Below are 17,746 nucleotides of genomic sequence, written 5' to 3' on the forward strand. Positions count from 1 at the left end.
TAACCAAGAAGGTGGTAGCAAATTTTGTCCGCAACAACTTAGTCTGTCGGTTTGGAATTTCAGAATCAATCATAACAGATAATGAGGCCAATCTTAAAAGCGACCTGATGAGAGAGATTTGCGAAAGGTTTAAAATATCTCATCGAAATTCCATGGCATATCGACCACAAATGAATGGAGCGGTTGAAGCTGCAAACAAGAATATCAAGAGGATCTTGAGGAAGATAGTGGACAGTAATAGGGAATGGCATGAGAAGTTGCCATATGCTTACTTAGATATTGCACAAAATCAGAAGTTCTACTAGGGCAACTCCCTATATGTTGGTCTATGGGTTGGAAGCATGATACATGCAAAAGTTGAGATACCTTCATTAAGAATTATCCAAGAGGTTGGTCTAGACGATGCTGAACGGATTCGTAGCAGGATCGAGCAGTTGATGCTCATTGACGAGAAGAGATTGGATGCAGTCTGTCATGGTCAACTCTATCAAAATAGAATGATTAAGGTGTTCAACAAGAAAGTCAAGCCTCGTCAATTCACACCGGAACAATTAGTGTTGAAGAAGATATTCTCTCACCAAGATGAAGCCAAAGGGAAATTTGTGCCAAATTGGCAAGGTCCTTACATAGTCCACCAAGTACTCTCAGAAGATGCGATAATTCTTGCAGAAATGGATGGCACAATAAGCACGAAACCGATCAATTCGGCCGCCATCAAGAAGTACTACATTTGAAGACATTAGGACTAGTTGTTTTTTTGTACTTTTGCATTTTTCTCTGATGTAACAGAACTACGTATTATCCTGACTTCCCACGGCGGGATACGTAGGCAGCCCATATAGGGTTCGAGTTTCCTTAGAAAAACCTAAAAACACCATCCTTTCATATACTCGGAACTACGCCCGACCTGACTTTCCACGGCGGGATACGTAGGCAATCCTTATCAAATTCAGTCTCTTCATATTTTACTTTTTCATTGTACTGAACTACGGCCTGACCTAATTCCACTTGGATACGTAGGCAGCCTGAGTCAGTTTTGGTCATTGCATTGTTTTACTTTATCTTTTGTATTGAACTACGTCATTACCTGATTTCTATTTTTAGGATATGTAGGCAGCCTCAGTCAGGCTCGGTTGTTGCATTCCATATTTTTATTTTTCCTCTGTATTTGAACTACATCATGACCTGATTCCACTTGGATACGTAGGCAGTTTGAGTCAGACTTGGTCGCTGCATTTCATTTTTAATTCTCCACCCTCGAACTACGTATTTTAAGGATACATAGGTAACCTAAAAGGTTCGGTCTTACCTTTAGGAAAGTCCCCATTCGCTCGTAGTATAGCCCCAGAATATAAGCGATCCTACCTCCAGAGTCGCCGTAGCATCGACAAAGTCAGAGGAGTTCCACCTAAAGGATAAAGTTGCGAGAATCACAACGATGAGCTGGGGCTAACGGATTTTGAAACATGTCATAATCTAAAAACAATAAAGGATTACTATACATACACTTAATATATATACATAATATATTTGCGAAAACATATATACATATATGTATTTTTCACTATACTTTTCAACTTTCCCACCTACTGAGACTCTAGACTTGGGAGTAACCGAGCAACCGATGGAGTGTTGGAAAATTCTGTAAACAAACCCAGGATCCCCAAGTCACTGCAAATCAACACCCCCTTCCAACTAAGAATTTTTCTTTGAGATCAGGATAACAGGAATTGGAGGACGACATCAAGTCAAGCTTCACCAGTCACATGGCAGCAACTTTACCAGTTATTTCTCCCAATAAATCCCGCAAATCGAAGCCAACCACCTGACTGCTTCAAATAACTTCATCAATCGAAGAATCATCGTCTAACTGGGTCGAATAACTCCACCAATCAGAGAATGCCATCTGACTTCAACAAAGCCAAGCTTCCACATTTCGAGGACTGTACATAAGCAAACAAAATCGAGTTCCACATTCTGAAGACTGTACATAAACAAGCAAAGCGATCCTCTACAATATCGGAGAATGCAAATGAGCAATACGACTCTCCGTCATATTGAGAGTTGTGCACCAACAAGGGAGACGCCCCGCCACAAATCAGAGAATGTACATAAGCAAAGTAACACTCCGCTATATCGGAGAATCCCATTTCAGCAAGCAGATCACAGCCTGCCAATAAAAGGCCCACACTATAGCAAGCGCACAAGATAGCCACTATCACAGCAACATCAAGTCCCAGCAGCTATACCATCATCTAGTTCAGATTGAAGGTCGTCTGGCCTATACAAGACAGTTTACTTGTGGGCAAATGTCCTGCCGATGGAGGCTTTACTTTTCAAACACTGCTCGCCAGTCAGATGGCGCTTCCTTCTCAACTGCTCAACCGATGGAGGCTATTTACATTTCAGTCGATAGAGGCTATTTACATTTCAGCCGACAGAGGTTATTTATATTTTAGTCGATGGAGGCTATTTACATTTCGGCTGATGGAGGCTATTTACGTTTCAGCCGACGGAGGCTATTTACATTTTAATTATTGTCCCACCAGTCGGAGGCCTCCACAAACGGAGATAATACTAGTTTGAACATCTGAACTCTACTCTTTACATTACAATTTCAATTTACAATTTTAAACAATAGGTACTTTTCACCCTTTTACCTGTCTTGCAGGAACATGCAATACGACGTGGAACTATCCTCTTAGCAGTAAACTGAGGCAAACTAACGGAATGTCAAGCATCCCTAGCTATGTCAAGGATTCCGGCAAAGAAACTCAACTCAACTCGAGCATCCCTAGCTACGTCAAGGATTCCGGCAAAGAAACTCAACTCAACTCGACTCAAGTTTCCATTTTTAGAATTTTTAGTATCATCACCCAGTGCCGTCCTAATCCGGCACTAGGGCAATTTTTGAAAATCGACAGTCTCTTTTCCTCTCAAAATCTTCAGCAGATATTGCTATCCAACGTCTCTTCATCCCCAGTTATTCTAAAACAACCAATTTCGAGACTTGCACCTGTATCCTTTTCCATTCATGCTGAAATCTTTATTATCCTCCTCGAAGGAACCCAGTGTCGCCATAATTCTACACTGGGGCAAATTTTGATATTCATCAAACTTTTCTACAATTCGAACTACGAATGACCTGATTTCTCGTGAAACCTGAGATATGTAAGCAACTCAGAAACCCGAGCTCGGCCATAATCTTTCAAACATTTTGTTTTGCCCGAGAAAAAATTGATTACGTCAACGTGATTGTCCAAAGATTTTCACATAAATCTTCGGTCACTCAGGGGCAACTGTTGATGCCCAATTTTGGCTCGACATTTCTCCTTTAATTACTTTTTCGATGCTCCTTGGCCCTAAATAATTTTTGAAAATTAAATAAGAAATAAGATTCGTATTTTATTTCTATTTCTATAAAAAAGAATAAAAAATGACAAGAAAGAGAATCTATTTTTTTTATTATCATGTTATAAATTATTTTATTAAATATTATTAAATATTTTAATATCAAAATCGCACACATAAAGTAAAATATCTTTTGACGATCACATTCATATTCTTTCTAATCTTTTATTTTAGGGCGATATTGTGACCATATGTATATGTACTAGATAGGTATGCCCATGCGTCGCACGGGCCCAACGCGTATAGTAGAATAAAATGAAGATGTAACAGCAAGGGACTATCCCGTTTGATTTGATCAATTGATGGAAATGATCCCAAATGTATGTTTTATACAATCATGGGACTAACATACTACTGGATGCTCGCATTTACATAGAAAGAAGTATTTATTATCCCCTGAACTTGTCGAATTTTATTTATGGTACACCTGAACTTTGGCTTGTCCTAAGTATCCCCTGAACTTATTGTTTTAGTAAGTCGCGTTGCCCTTTTTTGCTGATATGGCAAAATGTTTGTAGTCACACTCCACCACGCGCATGATGGAGTATTTTTTGGTTGAAATCAGCATTTTTCATGATTAAAAAACGAAAAAAAATCCATTTTTCTTTAATTTTTTAAAAAATTTAATTATCCCTCTCCTTATTTATTATCTCTCTTCCTCCATTACTTTTTATCTTAAAAAAATTTCATCCATTTATTAATTTTGTAAAACTCCAGTTTATTAATTAGTTTATGAAATAAAAATTTCATCCGTTTATTAATTTTGCAAAAATTTCATTTATTAATTTAGAAAAAAATTTCATCAATTTATTAGTCCAATCTAAAACTTCAGTTTCCATTCCTATGGAACTCTTTCAATTTTGTAATCTTAATTATACATATCATATGAGTTATTGTAACTAAAAAAAATGTACTAAATATTGAAGCAGATATTTTAAAAAATAATAACAAAATAAATACTAAAGAAATTAAGACACATACTTAGAATAAAGAGAATGTAGTTATATTGATTATCGATTTTTAGTCCCTAACGATTTGATTTTCGATTTAACCGATAAGAAAATTCTCATAAAATAGAAAATAGAAAAAGTTGTAAAAAGTTGTAACTAACATGAAAAGAAATCGAATCTCAGTTGCAACCAATATATATATATATATATATATATATATATATATATATATATATATATATATGAGGTGTAAAATAATAATTTAGCATAAACTTATTGGGTTATCAGTTTACCCAATAACCCAATAAAAAAATCGAAATCGAATCAATGACCCAATAAATTTTTTTATAAAATCATTAAAAAATCGTTAGTCCTGTAACAATATATCAATAACATATCGATTTGATTTTTGTACGCCCCTAACTTAAATTGTAATTTCTTACCCCGTCAATTATAATAAGAAACGTATTTGTGCATGTGAATTTCCTCAAAATCCAAATCGAAACACGAATTAAAAACTACTATGAAACACTAACCGAAAAAAATAATTTCATATTTTTAACACACACCAAAAAATATAAATTTTTAGATAATAGCTTACTTGATCGATTAAAATTCAACCTTTCACTATTTTGGAGTAGAGGAAAACTGAAAAATATAAATTTTTAGAGAAAAATCGAATAATTAAGAGTAGAAGTGAGTTATTTTTTAATATAGGATAAATATAAGAGAAATATCGTATTTATCCACATGGACAGCCACATCAGCACTTTTTTCCACGTGTACGCACGTGGTGTACACGCACCGAACAATCAATAAAAAAAAGGCCTCACAATTTACTAAAACGACAAGTTCGGGAGGGTACTTAGGACAAGTCAAAGTTCAGGTATACTATGAATAAAACTCAACAAGTTCAGGACGGTAATGCATACTTCTCTCCATTTACATATAATAGTGATTGTTATCTATTTACATGGATAGAAATAATATTTATAAATTCTACAATAGGGAATGCAGTTGTTGCTGTGATCAATCTCTCGATCATTCACGATGAAACACCTGTTAAATTAGTTAAGAAGTTCAAAATGTGTTAAATTAGTTAAAGAAGTTCAAAATGTGATGATCAAACATATCTTTATTCAATGAAGACAAACACAATAGCTATTAGCAAAAAGTTCTAATAACCTAAGCTATTATGGTATCAGAATGAATATCCATTTGTAAAATTGAAAGAATTACATTGTAGGTAGCATTCGTAACACTGTACGTATCTATTTGTTTTAAAAATGTTGAATAAATATTTACATACCTATTGGCAAAGTAACTGGATTGTTGTGAAATATTAATAACATTGAGTCAGCTAGATGTTAACAAAGTCAAACCGCATATGATGAAAACCAAATGTCAAAGCCAAAAACAACAACCTGCGAACAATCATCACTGTAACAAATCAAGAATCAATAGACATTACATATGTTGTTTCACTATAAGTACCACAAACAGAATCAGACAACACAGTACAACAACAACAACAACAATCACAAGCCAATAGTAAGAAACAACAAGAAGAGAAAAGCCATAGAAGAAAATGTCCTTGGCAAAAAGAGAAGGTAAATACTGTTGATAAATGATGGTGATAGGGAACATGATGGAAGATGCAGACTTATTGATTCATTACATAGTGAAACAAGGAACTTTTGTACTTAATCACTGGGACATTTCTTTCAAATTTAAACCAAAAAAAAAAAAAACAGTAAGCAAAATGCATGATAAAGCTAAAACGTCCAAACTAGAACCAACTCAAGACTCCCCAAGTTTTGAATTCAGACAAAACAGTATTAATGTATTAGTACAACAAACCTTAATAGAATCCAATTCAACTTGCCGCAACAACCTTTTCGTACAAAGAAGGCAAATATAGACCCAATATCAGTGTTGTCAGTGTCTGCAGACATCAATTTGAAACCAAAGGCTCATTTAAAGGACAAGTAATTGCAAGCCAATAATTTTCCCGATCGCGATTCTTCCATGCAACAATTAGCTCCTAGTGCGTCGTAGTCAATTTGATTCACAAAAACAAAGTGAACACTTCCATCTCCAAGGAACACTCAGCTCTTACAGATGTGAAACCAATAATATATGTTACACCTTTGTATTTGACGAAGAACATTTATCCATTTTGATGAGTTAGAGGGAACATTTGCAAAGGTGTGTAATTGACAATTTTGGTATGTGGGTGTGTTTTTATGCCTTCTTCCGTGGTTTTAACGTAAAGGAATTGAGTGAATGATGTGGTTGCTGAAGGTCTTATATTGAGTGAATGATGTAGCTGATGAAGTCAGATAAGTTGCTAGAAGAATTGCAAACTTTTCACTATTTCTTATCACTTAATTGTGAACTTCTTAGGGTGCCATAAAGGATGTCCATAAATAACGTATGTTAATCAGTCATACTAATGAACTTAGGGACCACCTAATTTGTTTTTTTGATTGATTTGTTGGGAGACACTCTATATACAAGTGGTTTACCATAAGTGGAGAATCTAAAGTTCTAAACAAAAATATGATCCTCTACGAATAGTACAAGGAACACGTTCATCCTAGCCTCCACAAAGAACAATTTTTGGTCGTTTCAGAAGTAGTTGTTCATCGGGAGGTTGCAGATTATTGATGTATCTGTGCAGAAGATCTGCCAAAGACATGGCTGGAAGCTTTAAGTCAGTTTTCTCTTCAGTTTCCTTCTATTTTTGCTCTTCATCAAATATGGAAAAGTCTACACTGAACATATCTTTTTGGCAAGTTTATGAGGAATATGGATGATAACGTTTATAGCCCTCGTCAAATATTGATTAAGGAGCCCCTATGGCTTAGTTCAAGCGCCAAAGGTTGAGGGACTTGTGATGTGGAGTAGAGATTCAAGCCTTGCAGCATGTGAACTAAGTTTTGTATTTAAGTGGTGCAGTGTAGAGGGGCGGGTCCATTATCCAGAGTTTCAAAGGTTGAGGAAGGTCCTAAAGGTCGGCCCCCTGACAGATTTCTTGGTAAAAAGAGAAGTGTTTATTAAGTTAATGCCTTTAAAGTGAGTGCGGGTCATGTTACTGATATTATTAATGTTGACTGAGAACTGCTTTTTAATGTTAGACCTGGTAACATAAAAAAATAAAAACCTGTGCATAGGTGTCCCCATTCTGCCTGCAATCCACTCGGAACAGTTTCAGAATCGCAAAAAGGAGAAGCTGCACAGAGTTGACTCAAGAAGACTTCCACTGAATTGCAACAGTAATGCTAAAACTGCATTGCAGTAAGGTCAAACCTAAAACACAAAACCTCAAAGAGGCATTGAAATGATAGATGATGGAAATAGCCCAAAAAACATCTTCTAGAAATAAGCAACAGAATCGACTACTCATTTCTATTAGGAGAGGCAAATCTCGCCCGTTTTACAAAGTTCCAAGGCAAATTTGTACCTTTTCCCTTCTAACTAACAGTATTTTTATATTCCCCTTATTTATGCATATTTCTCTGGCTAAGGTCAAAAGAATCCTAAATAATATATATATTTGCACAAGACATTATGTCCCTTCTTTATCCAGCAAATTACAACTATCATAAATTGATTGATGTGCTTTGCTTCTATTACAAGAAAGTATTGTCATCAATACAAAAGTAGAATCTTAGCTTTGGTTAATATCTTTACTAATTAGAAAACAAAAAAAGTTATTCTAATATAGGATTGCTTAACCATATAGTAAAATAAAGATTTGGGATGAGAAAAGTTTAATCTTTTGTTGAGTTGAGATTTTGGGAACTCATAAAAGCACACTTGGAGGTCGTTTGGTAAAAGGGATAAGGATCACTAATCCCGAGATTTTAATTTAGAAGAGGAGCTTATCCCATGTTTAGTTGGAACAAAATCCATGGGATAACTCATTCCGGGATTAGTTATCCCGGGATTGTAGTATTTTTCTTATCCCTCCTTGAGGGTGGGACTACTAATCTCAGGATAGCTAATTTGGAATTAGTAATCCCGAGATAAATTGTTTTCCAACCAAATGACCCCTTAATGTCATATATAGACTGCTGTTTTATTAATGTAATTAATTATGCTCTTGTCAGACACTTAAATTACTTTTAGCTGATGGGTCAATTATGTGTTTACGACTATCGTCTTGGATCTCTTTCCAATTTTACTCCTTGAAATAATATGATGGTGCAAAATAAATAAAATCTCATTCAACATCACATTTTAACTTGAGGAGAACAGATTCAACATACAATTGTACGAATAGTTACACCAAACTTCTGAATAATATGCAAGATTCATAAAGCTCAAACCAATTTTCCATTAAGCTTCAACAAATTACCAAACCAAATAGTTTCCTGCTTCAGTCATGTATTACACATGTATTTCAAAACTCACATATCACCACATCATATATAACTTTGCAAACCTAATAGGATTAACGAATGCCAAACTCAAAGTGCAAATGAAGAAATCTAAGAACAAACCAATAATCAATAAGCAGAGTGACTAAGAAACTAACAAAGAAGAAAATCAAAACAAAGCAATAACCGAGCAAATTGACTTAAAAACAAAATAAAAATTTACATAAGAAGAAATTATTATACCTGTATTCATGGATTCTCACTTATTCAGTGCTACGCTCTTATTGTTGTACTGCGTGCTCTTACTCAGTTATTGCTTTGCCATGCCACCATGACTCTCAAATTATGCCACTTTTATTCTACACATCAAAACACATCTTATCATTTGTTAGGTGATTCATAGACATGTAAATAACCCCAAACAAAGGAGATCCCATTGTCAAGATGAGCTTGATCAAGCACCTCAAAAGTAAGCTTAAATGTTTTTAAAATCAATTTATGCATGTGTTAATATCCTTTATTGCTTCGTATGATTCTATATAAAATGTTAATAAATAAATGTTTATAATTTTTATCTATTCTTTTGTATAATTTTTAAATAAAGTAGAAAAAGAACACTGCATGTCAAATAAAATTTCCAAAATTCAGTCTTCACGATTAGGCGAGGCAAAATCCAATTTTCACAAGAAAATAGAGAACTTGGAAATCAAGAACATGGCCACAAAAAGGAACAAACAATATTCTTGAATCACCTTGATTCGTCTATATGAATCCTAATATTTGTTGCATTCCAGAACTGCATATCGGAAACAACCTCTCTACTCCTTCGGGGGTAGTGGTATGGACTGCGTACATTTTACCCTCCCCAGACCCCACTATGTGGGAATATACTGGGTTTTTTTTTGTTGTTGTTATATAGCTGAATCAACTAACTTTTTAGTGAGGAATCAGTGGTGAATCTACAGGTATATCTGGACACGTTACTTGAAAATAACAAATCAAATAGAGATCACATGCAGCAATCAAGAATGTTGCTTGGTAAATAAAAGAAAAAGTGTTCAACATAGCCCCGCTGTTAAGGGACCATTTGGAAAAATGAGCTGATGAAGCATTCACCCTTTTTTTTTTATAATGCTCTTTCTTTAGGATGAAAAGCCTTGTAATCTCGATGAGAAGGTACAAAGTCTGTTGGTAGACTCCTGCCAAATAAGCTCGTATCAGAAAAGGAAAAGAAGGAACCAGATATCCTTTTTTCAGGTGCACCCATTACCTTTAAACTCTTTTTTCCAATTCAAAGTATTATTCAGTAGAAAGATTAAACTTATTACTCTTATTTAAGAATCATAAACCTCGCTCATTTATTCTATATAATAAGGTTGTGACTGGGAGACCCATAATTAAAGCTCTAGTAACAGCCGTCTGCAACCCCCTATTTGACCAACTTTTGCCAAGGTATCACCTAGTGTGGGTGATTTATTCATATGATCCTTTCAGATAAAGCTTCTTTCAGGAGGCTACCTATAAGACCAGGTAACACGATTCAAGCTAGAGGTGCACAACCACACAGTTCAATTATTCAAATGTTTGTGGCATTGTCTTGTTGAGGAGAATGCATAATGAGCAGATTTTCGATTTCTAAATCTTTCGAAGGATAATGATTCTAGTTTGTTTTTTAGGTTATTCATTCCATTGGGATGATGTTACTTAAGTATCATATGTTCCCACAAGTTCGCCTGTTATTTTGAGCTGTATAGGAATGGAAGAAGTTACTGCTCATTGTTTGACCGATAAATGTTAAAAAATATTGCCCTAAGAAACGAAAGGTAAAAATTATGCCAGCACCTAGAACCTCCGTCCTAAAAAGTGATTATTGCTACTACAGCTATAAAGCTTCAACTCATCTTACCCAAAATGCCGAGAGAACTTTGTAATATAAATGTTAAATCTGGATGTTGCAAATGTCAACAAAGAAAAAGAACCATGTTTTTTAAGCAATTAAATGGAAGAATGAAAAATCAGACTATGAACCTAGATATCATGTTGAGCTGCAACAGTGATATTATAATAGAGGGTAATAGCAGATGAGATAACTATTCTATGAAGGTAACACCAAAATGTTTATATTATGTAGTTGTATAGGGAATACTTGTTTGCTGGCTGAAGAGCTTCAAAGCGGGATACACACCTTAGGTTAGCTACAACAGATGATAAAATACTTCATATGTCACCCCATATAATCCTATTGTTTGGGACCAATCACTGCATCAGTTCTAAGAAACTTGAAATCCACATTCGATTAGGAAGACATAATATTGGGCCAAGTATCAAAACAATGTTCAATTTCAACAATTATGCTATATTAGTGTTAAAATCAGCCCAATATGCTTCTGATGAAAATGACATTAGAACGATGAGATAAAATGAAGCGATGGACCAAAAGTCTCATTTCTTCAAACATGAGGACACATAATCAAAGGAACCTCTAGTCAGGATGAATAGACCAACCTCTGTCTTTCCACTGAGTGGATACTCCTTGAATAGCATTGAAGATATCTGGTGTTAATATGTACACACCACAGTTGATGCGGTCACTCTCCTGCATTCCAGTCATATTTAGGAAAGAATTCATGAGCATTAGTTTATGCCAGTAAAACCCAAGAGTAAGTTAATGTTGGATATGAACGTTCAAAAGTTTCTGGTTTTTCTGCCTAATGCAACAGTTCATTGGTGACGGGTTGAATGACCAATTGTCTAAATTCACTGTCTGTCTCAGTTGACACCTACACATGGAAACTCAAATTAGACTTTCAACAGGCTGTAACCACAATAATAGATGTTAATAATCTATAAAATAGCCAATATCATGTGTCCTAGACAAGCAGTTCAACGGTACTTTCATCTACCTTGCTGACAAGAATGGTTCCCATTCCGCCATATCTTCTATGAGCTTGAGCTTACACAAAATCTTCCATTCAAGAACTCCACACAACTCATTCAACTAAGCACCACTAAAGTAAAAATGATAAAGAGACTTTTGATGCATTATTCAGCTGTTATATTAGAGAAAATGAAGACCTAAGTTCCTAGCCCATTTTTAGGAAATGAAGGAACTTGGGGAGGGTAGATTGTATGCAAACTTTACCTCTACCGTATGAAGGTAGAGCAGCTGTTTTAGAAAGACCCTAGGCTAAAGTGTAGCAAATCAAAGTAGTAATGAAGATGAAGAAAAAGAAAAGAAAAAAAATAGTAGTGAAGTAAAACATGTTAACTAATAGGAAAGTAAGGCAGAACAGTAACATAAACAACAAGGTGGGACCTCCTTAACATAATAAACAATAGATGATAATAGATAAAAGCCAAAGACTATGTGAATAGGATCATACCACCACAGATTCGGAGTTTTAAACAACCACCTAAGACAATAGAAATAGGTTAATATTAATACAACACACTTAATTTCTGCATAGTAGTAAATTCTAAGTTCCAAAAAAATAAATATGCAAAATATTGTTAAGAAAAATGAGTAGATTTAAAGCTAGTTTCATTAAACTAAGAATTAAGAGAGTTGATAGGGCCCAGGTGCTATATGTAGTTACCTTGCCTAGTGTCAGTAAAAATGGAGGTTATTTCTTCTCAAACATCTACCTATACAACGACAACAACAACAACAACAACAACAAACCCTGTGTGGGATTTCCCACACAGTGGGGTCTGGGGAGGGTAAGATGTACGCAATCCATACTACTACCTCAGGAGAAAAACATCTACCTATACAAATTTTAAATTGTGTTGTTTGTTAAATGGTTCATGGACTTATTTGGCTAGGAGAGCTAGAATAGCGGTGTCGTTTCCTCATTTTAGAGTTAACTGTTTGAGGCGCCATAAAAAATCCAAGTTTTACAATAAGCAGACTCTGCCAATCCAATTATGCATTTGAGTTCCGCTCTGCTGCTAGAGCACACATTGCAGAAAAGAAGATAGAAGAAAATAAGCCTGCTGATGCACCTCTGCAGTAATTGCTGCCTTCTTTCATACTAACTCATCGGTTATAATGGCTTTAGAGTTTGGGTAAATGTACTATCTTGAAGAAGTTTCAGAAATCTTGGAATATAACCTGATCGATTAGCATAAATACCTTCCTTTCCTGGACCTAAGCTAGTCATTTTGAAGAACACTTGCCCCCTTCTATCAACGTTGCTGGCACGAAGTTAGATGGGGCTTCTTCCTTAAGTCCTGTCATGATCACGCTTCTCTACATCCGGCTGAATGGGGCGGACCTACCCTTCAAGTAGGGGGTTCATCCGAACCCCCTTTGTTGAAAAATTATGCTATATATACATAGTTAAAATTATTTTTTATGTATATATAACAGATGTTGACCCCCATCGATAAGTTCGTATGTTCACTAATGAACCCCTTAGTGAAAATGCTGGCTCCGCCACTGCGGCCGATATATAATTATTGACATACACTATGCATCAATCTATGCTAGCATGCAAAGTAAGAGTTATAGTAGTGGAAGCAGAAAAATTAGACACTGAACCACATCCATGTCTTTCTCAGTTTGTTTCATCTGGTCATTTTTTTGACATAATGCTCAACTTGCAAGAGTCATATCTTATGCTAGAGAAAGCTATTAGATCTTTGGCCAGCTTTTATTCAAAGGCAGGCCCATCTGCTACACTTCCTGAACAGGTGAAGTAAGAGATCTTAGATGATCTGAATAAAGCAGAAGAAGGATTGTAACAATAGGGTGGAAAGTCAGAGGTACATGGTGGAATAGTCGAGGTGCATGCAAGTTGGCTCGGACATAACTGTTCAAACAAAGAGAATAAAAGAATTGTAACGTGTTTGTTGATATTCATAATAAAAGAGGCCAACGTAATATATTATCTTTTGTTGCAGTGTGCTCAATTAGATCTAGTCTACTTGATAAACATACATATTAGTCATCATATGTGTCGATGGAAGTGATGAAACTATTCTTACATCATTTGCTAATATCAGAGAACTCACTGCAAAGCAAAACACGAAAAGCAACAAAGAACATACGTTTAGAAATCAAAAACATCCCACAATAGCAAAGAAATCTAACTTAAACCAAACAAAATGTTACTTTATGGAAATGACTAATTTTTTCACCAAACGGTTGAAATATTTCTATAAATGATGTTTCCAAATAGATGAAATTATCACAAGTTACTTGTTAGTTTTGAATAAAGGATTTAGGAGAGACTATCTTTACTGTCCAAAAAAGGAATAGTCGCCTAAATTCAGAGAATTAGGCAAGAATGACAAACCATTTTCCTAGATAAAAGCATCAAAACAAACAAAAAGATACAAACTTCCAAGCTGGAAAATTAAGAAATATTATTCGACAAAAGGGGTTGCTCGGTGGTAAGCACCCTCCCCTGCAACCTTAAAATTGTGAATTCGAGTCACCAAGGCACCTCCCGAAAACGTAAAAAAAAGAAAAATTGTTCAAAAAAAAAGCCTTTCATAAAAAAAAAAAAAATCATTGAGTAAAATGAATATTATACCCTTGGCCGTACTTCTACTCACTACTGGTGGTGGAGATGAAAGCGAGGAGCTGCTGTGGTGTTGTCTCTTTTTAGGGTCGTCCTACCACTTTCTGGTGGTGCCTCCTATGAATTTTAGATATTTGTAAAGAAAATACAAATAATAATTACTCGAACGATGGACAATTTGATAATCAAGATGAAAATTATTCAAGACGAAAATTAAGTGTAAATCTAACCTGTAATTGCAGAACCAAATTAGAAAAATTTTTAGCAAAAAAGGAAAAAAAAATAAGTAAATTAAGGTAACAGATATAAATCCAAGCAAAAAATTGAAAGAAAAGCATACCTTAAGATCAAGATAAGTGTGCGATAACAACATTAACAGTTGTAATCGTTGATTCAGGGTTTGTCATGCCTATTTTAATCATTTGAGTTCTGTTTGCAACACTTTTAACACTTAAAAATCTAAAAAATAAACAGTTTGAGAAGAGAAAAATGGAGAAATCTAAAATTTAGAGATTATGATTCTCGAACCATATCGACAACATTTAGAATGGAACAACTCGACAAAACGAAAATTTCGAGATGAATGAGAGCAGCATGAAACTCGAATGGTGTTGGGTTGTAGTGAAGTAAAGGGGGTAAAGAGGGAGAGGGCACCGCTTCAGTATGTTAATTACCATTTTGCCCCTGCATGTATGAGTTAAAAGACTGCCCTTGGTCGTCCAAAGGTTCATCTTTCTATACAGTACTAAAGTAATATTCTTGTTTGTTACATAAAATATATTTGGCAAAATCACCTTCAATATCCTGTACTATGTCGATTTTATAAGTTGCACACTTTTACTTATATATTTATTATTTAGATCCCTAAACTCATTAAAAAATAATATTTTAGACTCTTTTTTTGTGAACATAACACTCTCTCTCTCACGTCAGCTGTCACTTCACCTGCCACGTCTGCCACGTCATTGAAAAAAATAAAATATTACATTAAATTTCAAGTTATTTTTAAAATACTACATAACAAATTAAATATTAAAATTAGTTTAATTAAATAAGAAAAATTTATAAATTGTAGAAAAATTTGAATAATCATGTTTTTATATTTGCTCACAAATTAAACATCAAATCCATTCCAATTAATTCTTCTCCAACTAATTCAAATTTTTTTTCTATAAATTCATATATACAAACATAAGTAATTTTTTATTTTTATATTTGAATATTTTTAATAAATTCACAAAAATTTTAATTTTTTTCAAGCGAAATTCACTAATTTTTTTCAATATTCGCTATCACTCACTTTCAATTTAAATTTTAATCCCAAAAAAAATAAAAAGATTTCAAATTTAATTTTTAATTAAAAAAAGAATTTAATTGAGAGGGAAAATTAAAATAAAAAATAAAAAGTGAACGTGTGTGTAGGGGGGCTAGAAGAGTGTTGGGGTGGGGTGAGGGGATGGAAGGGGCTAGGGGTGGCGTGGGAACGGGGCTGGGAGGGATGTGGGGAATGGGGGTAGGGTGGGGAGGGGCTAGTGAGGTGTGTGGAAAAAGGGGATGGGGCTGGGGTGGGGTGGAGGGGGGTGGGGATGGGCTGGGGTGGGGGTGGAGAAGGGATGGACGGGTGTTGAGGTGGGTGGGGGCTAGGGGTGGGACGGGGCTCGATGGGGTGTGGGGGTAGGGACGGGCTGGGGTGAGGTGGGGAGAGAAAAAAAATATTTTAAAAAAAAATTAAAAAAATTAAAATATTTTTTTTATTTTAAAAAATATTTTTAAATTATTTTTTAAATTTTTAAAATTATTTTTTAAATTTTTAAAATTATTTTTAAATTTTTTAAAAATATTTTTAAATTAATTTTAAAATTTTGAAAATATTTTAAAATTTAAAAAGATGGAGGAAAAAAAAAGTCCCTTTTAAATTTTTTAAAAAATTTTAACAATATTTTTAAATTATTATTAATCTTTTAAAATTATTTTAAAATTTTTAAAAATATTTTAAAATTATTTTAAATTTTTAAAAATATTTTTAAATTTAAAAAGATGGAGAGTGAAAAAAGACCCTTTTTAATTTTTTTTAAAATATTAATATTATTTTTTATTTTAATTATTTTAATGTAAAATTGGCCAAAAATTGACCCACTTGCACCCCTAGGCGAGTAACTGCACTCTCTTTGTCCTAGTCATTATTCCAATGCCACGCAGGCAAGGTCAACGGTCAGAGGGTGCGAAATGTTATTTTTTTATGGGTTCAAGGGTCCAGATGTCAAACATGTAAATAGAAGTGTCCAACTTACAAAAACGACATAGTACAAGGGTCCAGAATGTCATTTGCCAATATATTTTATAAGATGTATATATACCTTCTCATATTCTTGTTTTTATATATTATATTTTTATTTTTACACACACATATTTATGCATGTAGTTTTGTTAATATAAAATCACAAAAAGATATTAAATTAGACGCTTTAAAAAATTATATTTATAATTTATATACGTTAAACTAAAAATAATTCTTAGGATATCAGGAAGTATCAATAAATTTAATTTCAACAGAAAAAGAGCATTAGGGCTAACAATAATTCGATTTCATTTTTTATTTCACCCGAACCCAATTCTTATTTAATGAATTTCAGCCAAAAGCCCAAAAACAGCCTGAAACTCAGTATAATTTCTATGTCAGCTTTGCCATTCCACATCAACAGATATAATTTGACCTGATCCATCGATTTGCTTTAAATCCGAAGGATCTCGAAATTTTCAGTCATTTTTATATATATGTTGACATATATAATTTATTTTTATTTATTTAATTATCTATTTATTTATATATTTATTAATTTTCTTTTCCTCTTCTCTTTAAATTAAAATTTGAACCATCGGATTAAATGACCAGATGGACAAAAAATAATCAATTTTAACCGGCTTTTATATTTATCTTCATATATATATGTATATACTAGTTTAGGTATACTCGCCTCGCGCGTATATCTCAATTTAATGAGTTCAAATATTAGATTAAATAAAATAATTATTTAAATAATAAAAAAGGACATAATAATTAAATTCAATTTTTTTGAACATGTAGAGATGGAGAATTTGTTTGATTAAACCTAACATATACCAAAAAAAATTCTCAAAGCCAATGGAAATAGATTATCTACCACATATAAACTACAATAAAACAATACGATGATAGAGATATTAAAACAATATAATTACACTTAACTTTTGCAAAAAGAATTTCTCAAAGTCGATTGACATTCATCTACCACCTGTCAAATACAACAAAATAATACGATAATAGAGATATCAAAACAATACAACCAAATCTAACCTTTATACAATTAAAAAAATAAATCAAAGTAGATACATCAAAACAATACAATTAAACCTAATCTTTTATTAAAATAGTTTTTTCAAAACCAACCGATATTTATCTACCACATGTAAATTACAAGAAGATAATATGATA

At 33.8% G+C, this 17,746-nt stretch overlaps 1 protein-coding gene and 1 long non-coding RNA gene across 12 annotated transcripts; one reads left to right on the forward strand and one right to left on the reverse strand.

Moving 5' to 3' along the window:
* Positions 1–341: 341 nt before the first annotated feature.
* LOC107848996 lies at positions 342–734 on the forward strand. Its single transcript, XM_016693694.1, has one exon. The coding sequence runs from the start codon at positions 342–344 to the stop codon at positions 732–734; it is 393 nt and encodes a 130-aa protein (XP_016549180.1).
* Positions 735–5,226: 4,492 nt separating this feature from the next.
* Positions 5,227–14,976, reverse strand: LOC107850547. 11 transcript variants are annotated; one of them, XR_007048386.1, is made up of 7 exons: positions 14,615–14,976; positions 14,287–14,391; positions 11,252–13,761; positions 9,863–9,945; positions 8,990–9,105; positions 5,671–5,785; positions 5,227–5,420 (listed from the first exon to the last, which is right to left on the reverse strand). It is a non-coding gene; the product is annotated as an uncharacterized LOC107850547 (long non-coding RNA). The 11 variants fall into 11 exon arrangements; XR_007048382.1 differs by lacking the exon at positions 9,863–9,945 and having other exon boundaries at positions 5,671–5,801; positions 11,252–11,526; positions 11,650–13,761; positions 14,615–14,974; XR_007048381.1 differs by lacking the exon at positions 9,863–9,945 and having other exon boundaries at positions 11,252–11,526; positions 11,650–13,761; positions 14,615–14,973.
* Between the last annotated feature and the right edge of the window lie 2,770 nt (positions 14,977–17,746).

This window comes from Capsicum annuum, chromosome 12, assembly GCF_002878395.1.
Source record: "Capsicum annuum cultivar UCD-10X-F1 chromosome 12, UCD10Xv1.1, whole genome shotgun sequence".
NCBI classification, from domain to species: Eukaryota; Viridiplantae; Streptophyta; class Magnoliopsida; order Solanales; family Solanaceae; genus Capsicum; species Capsicum annuum.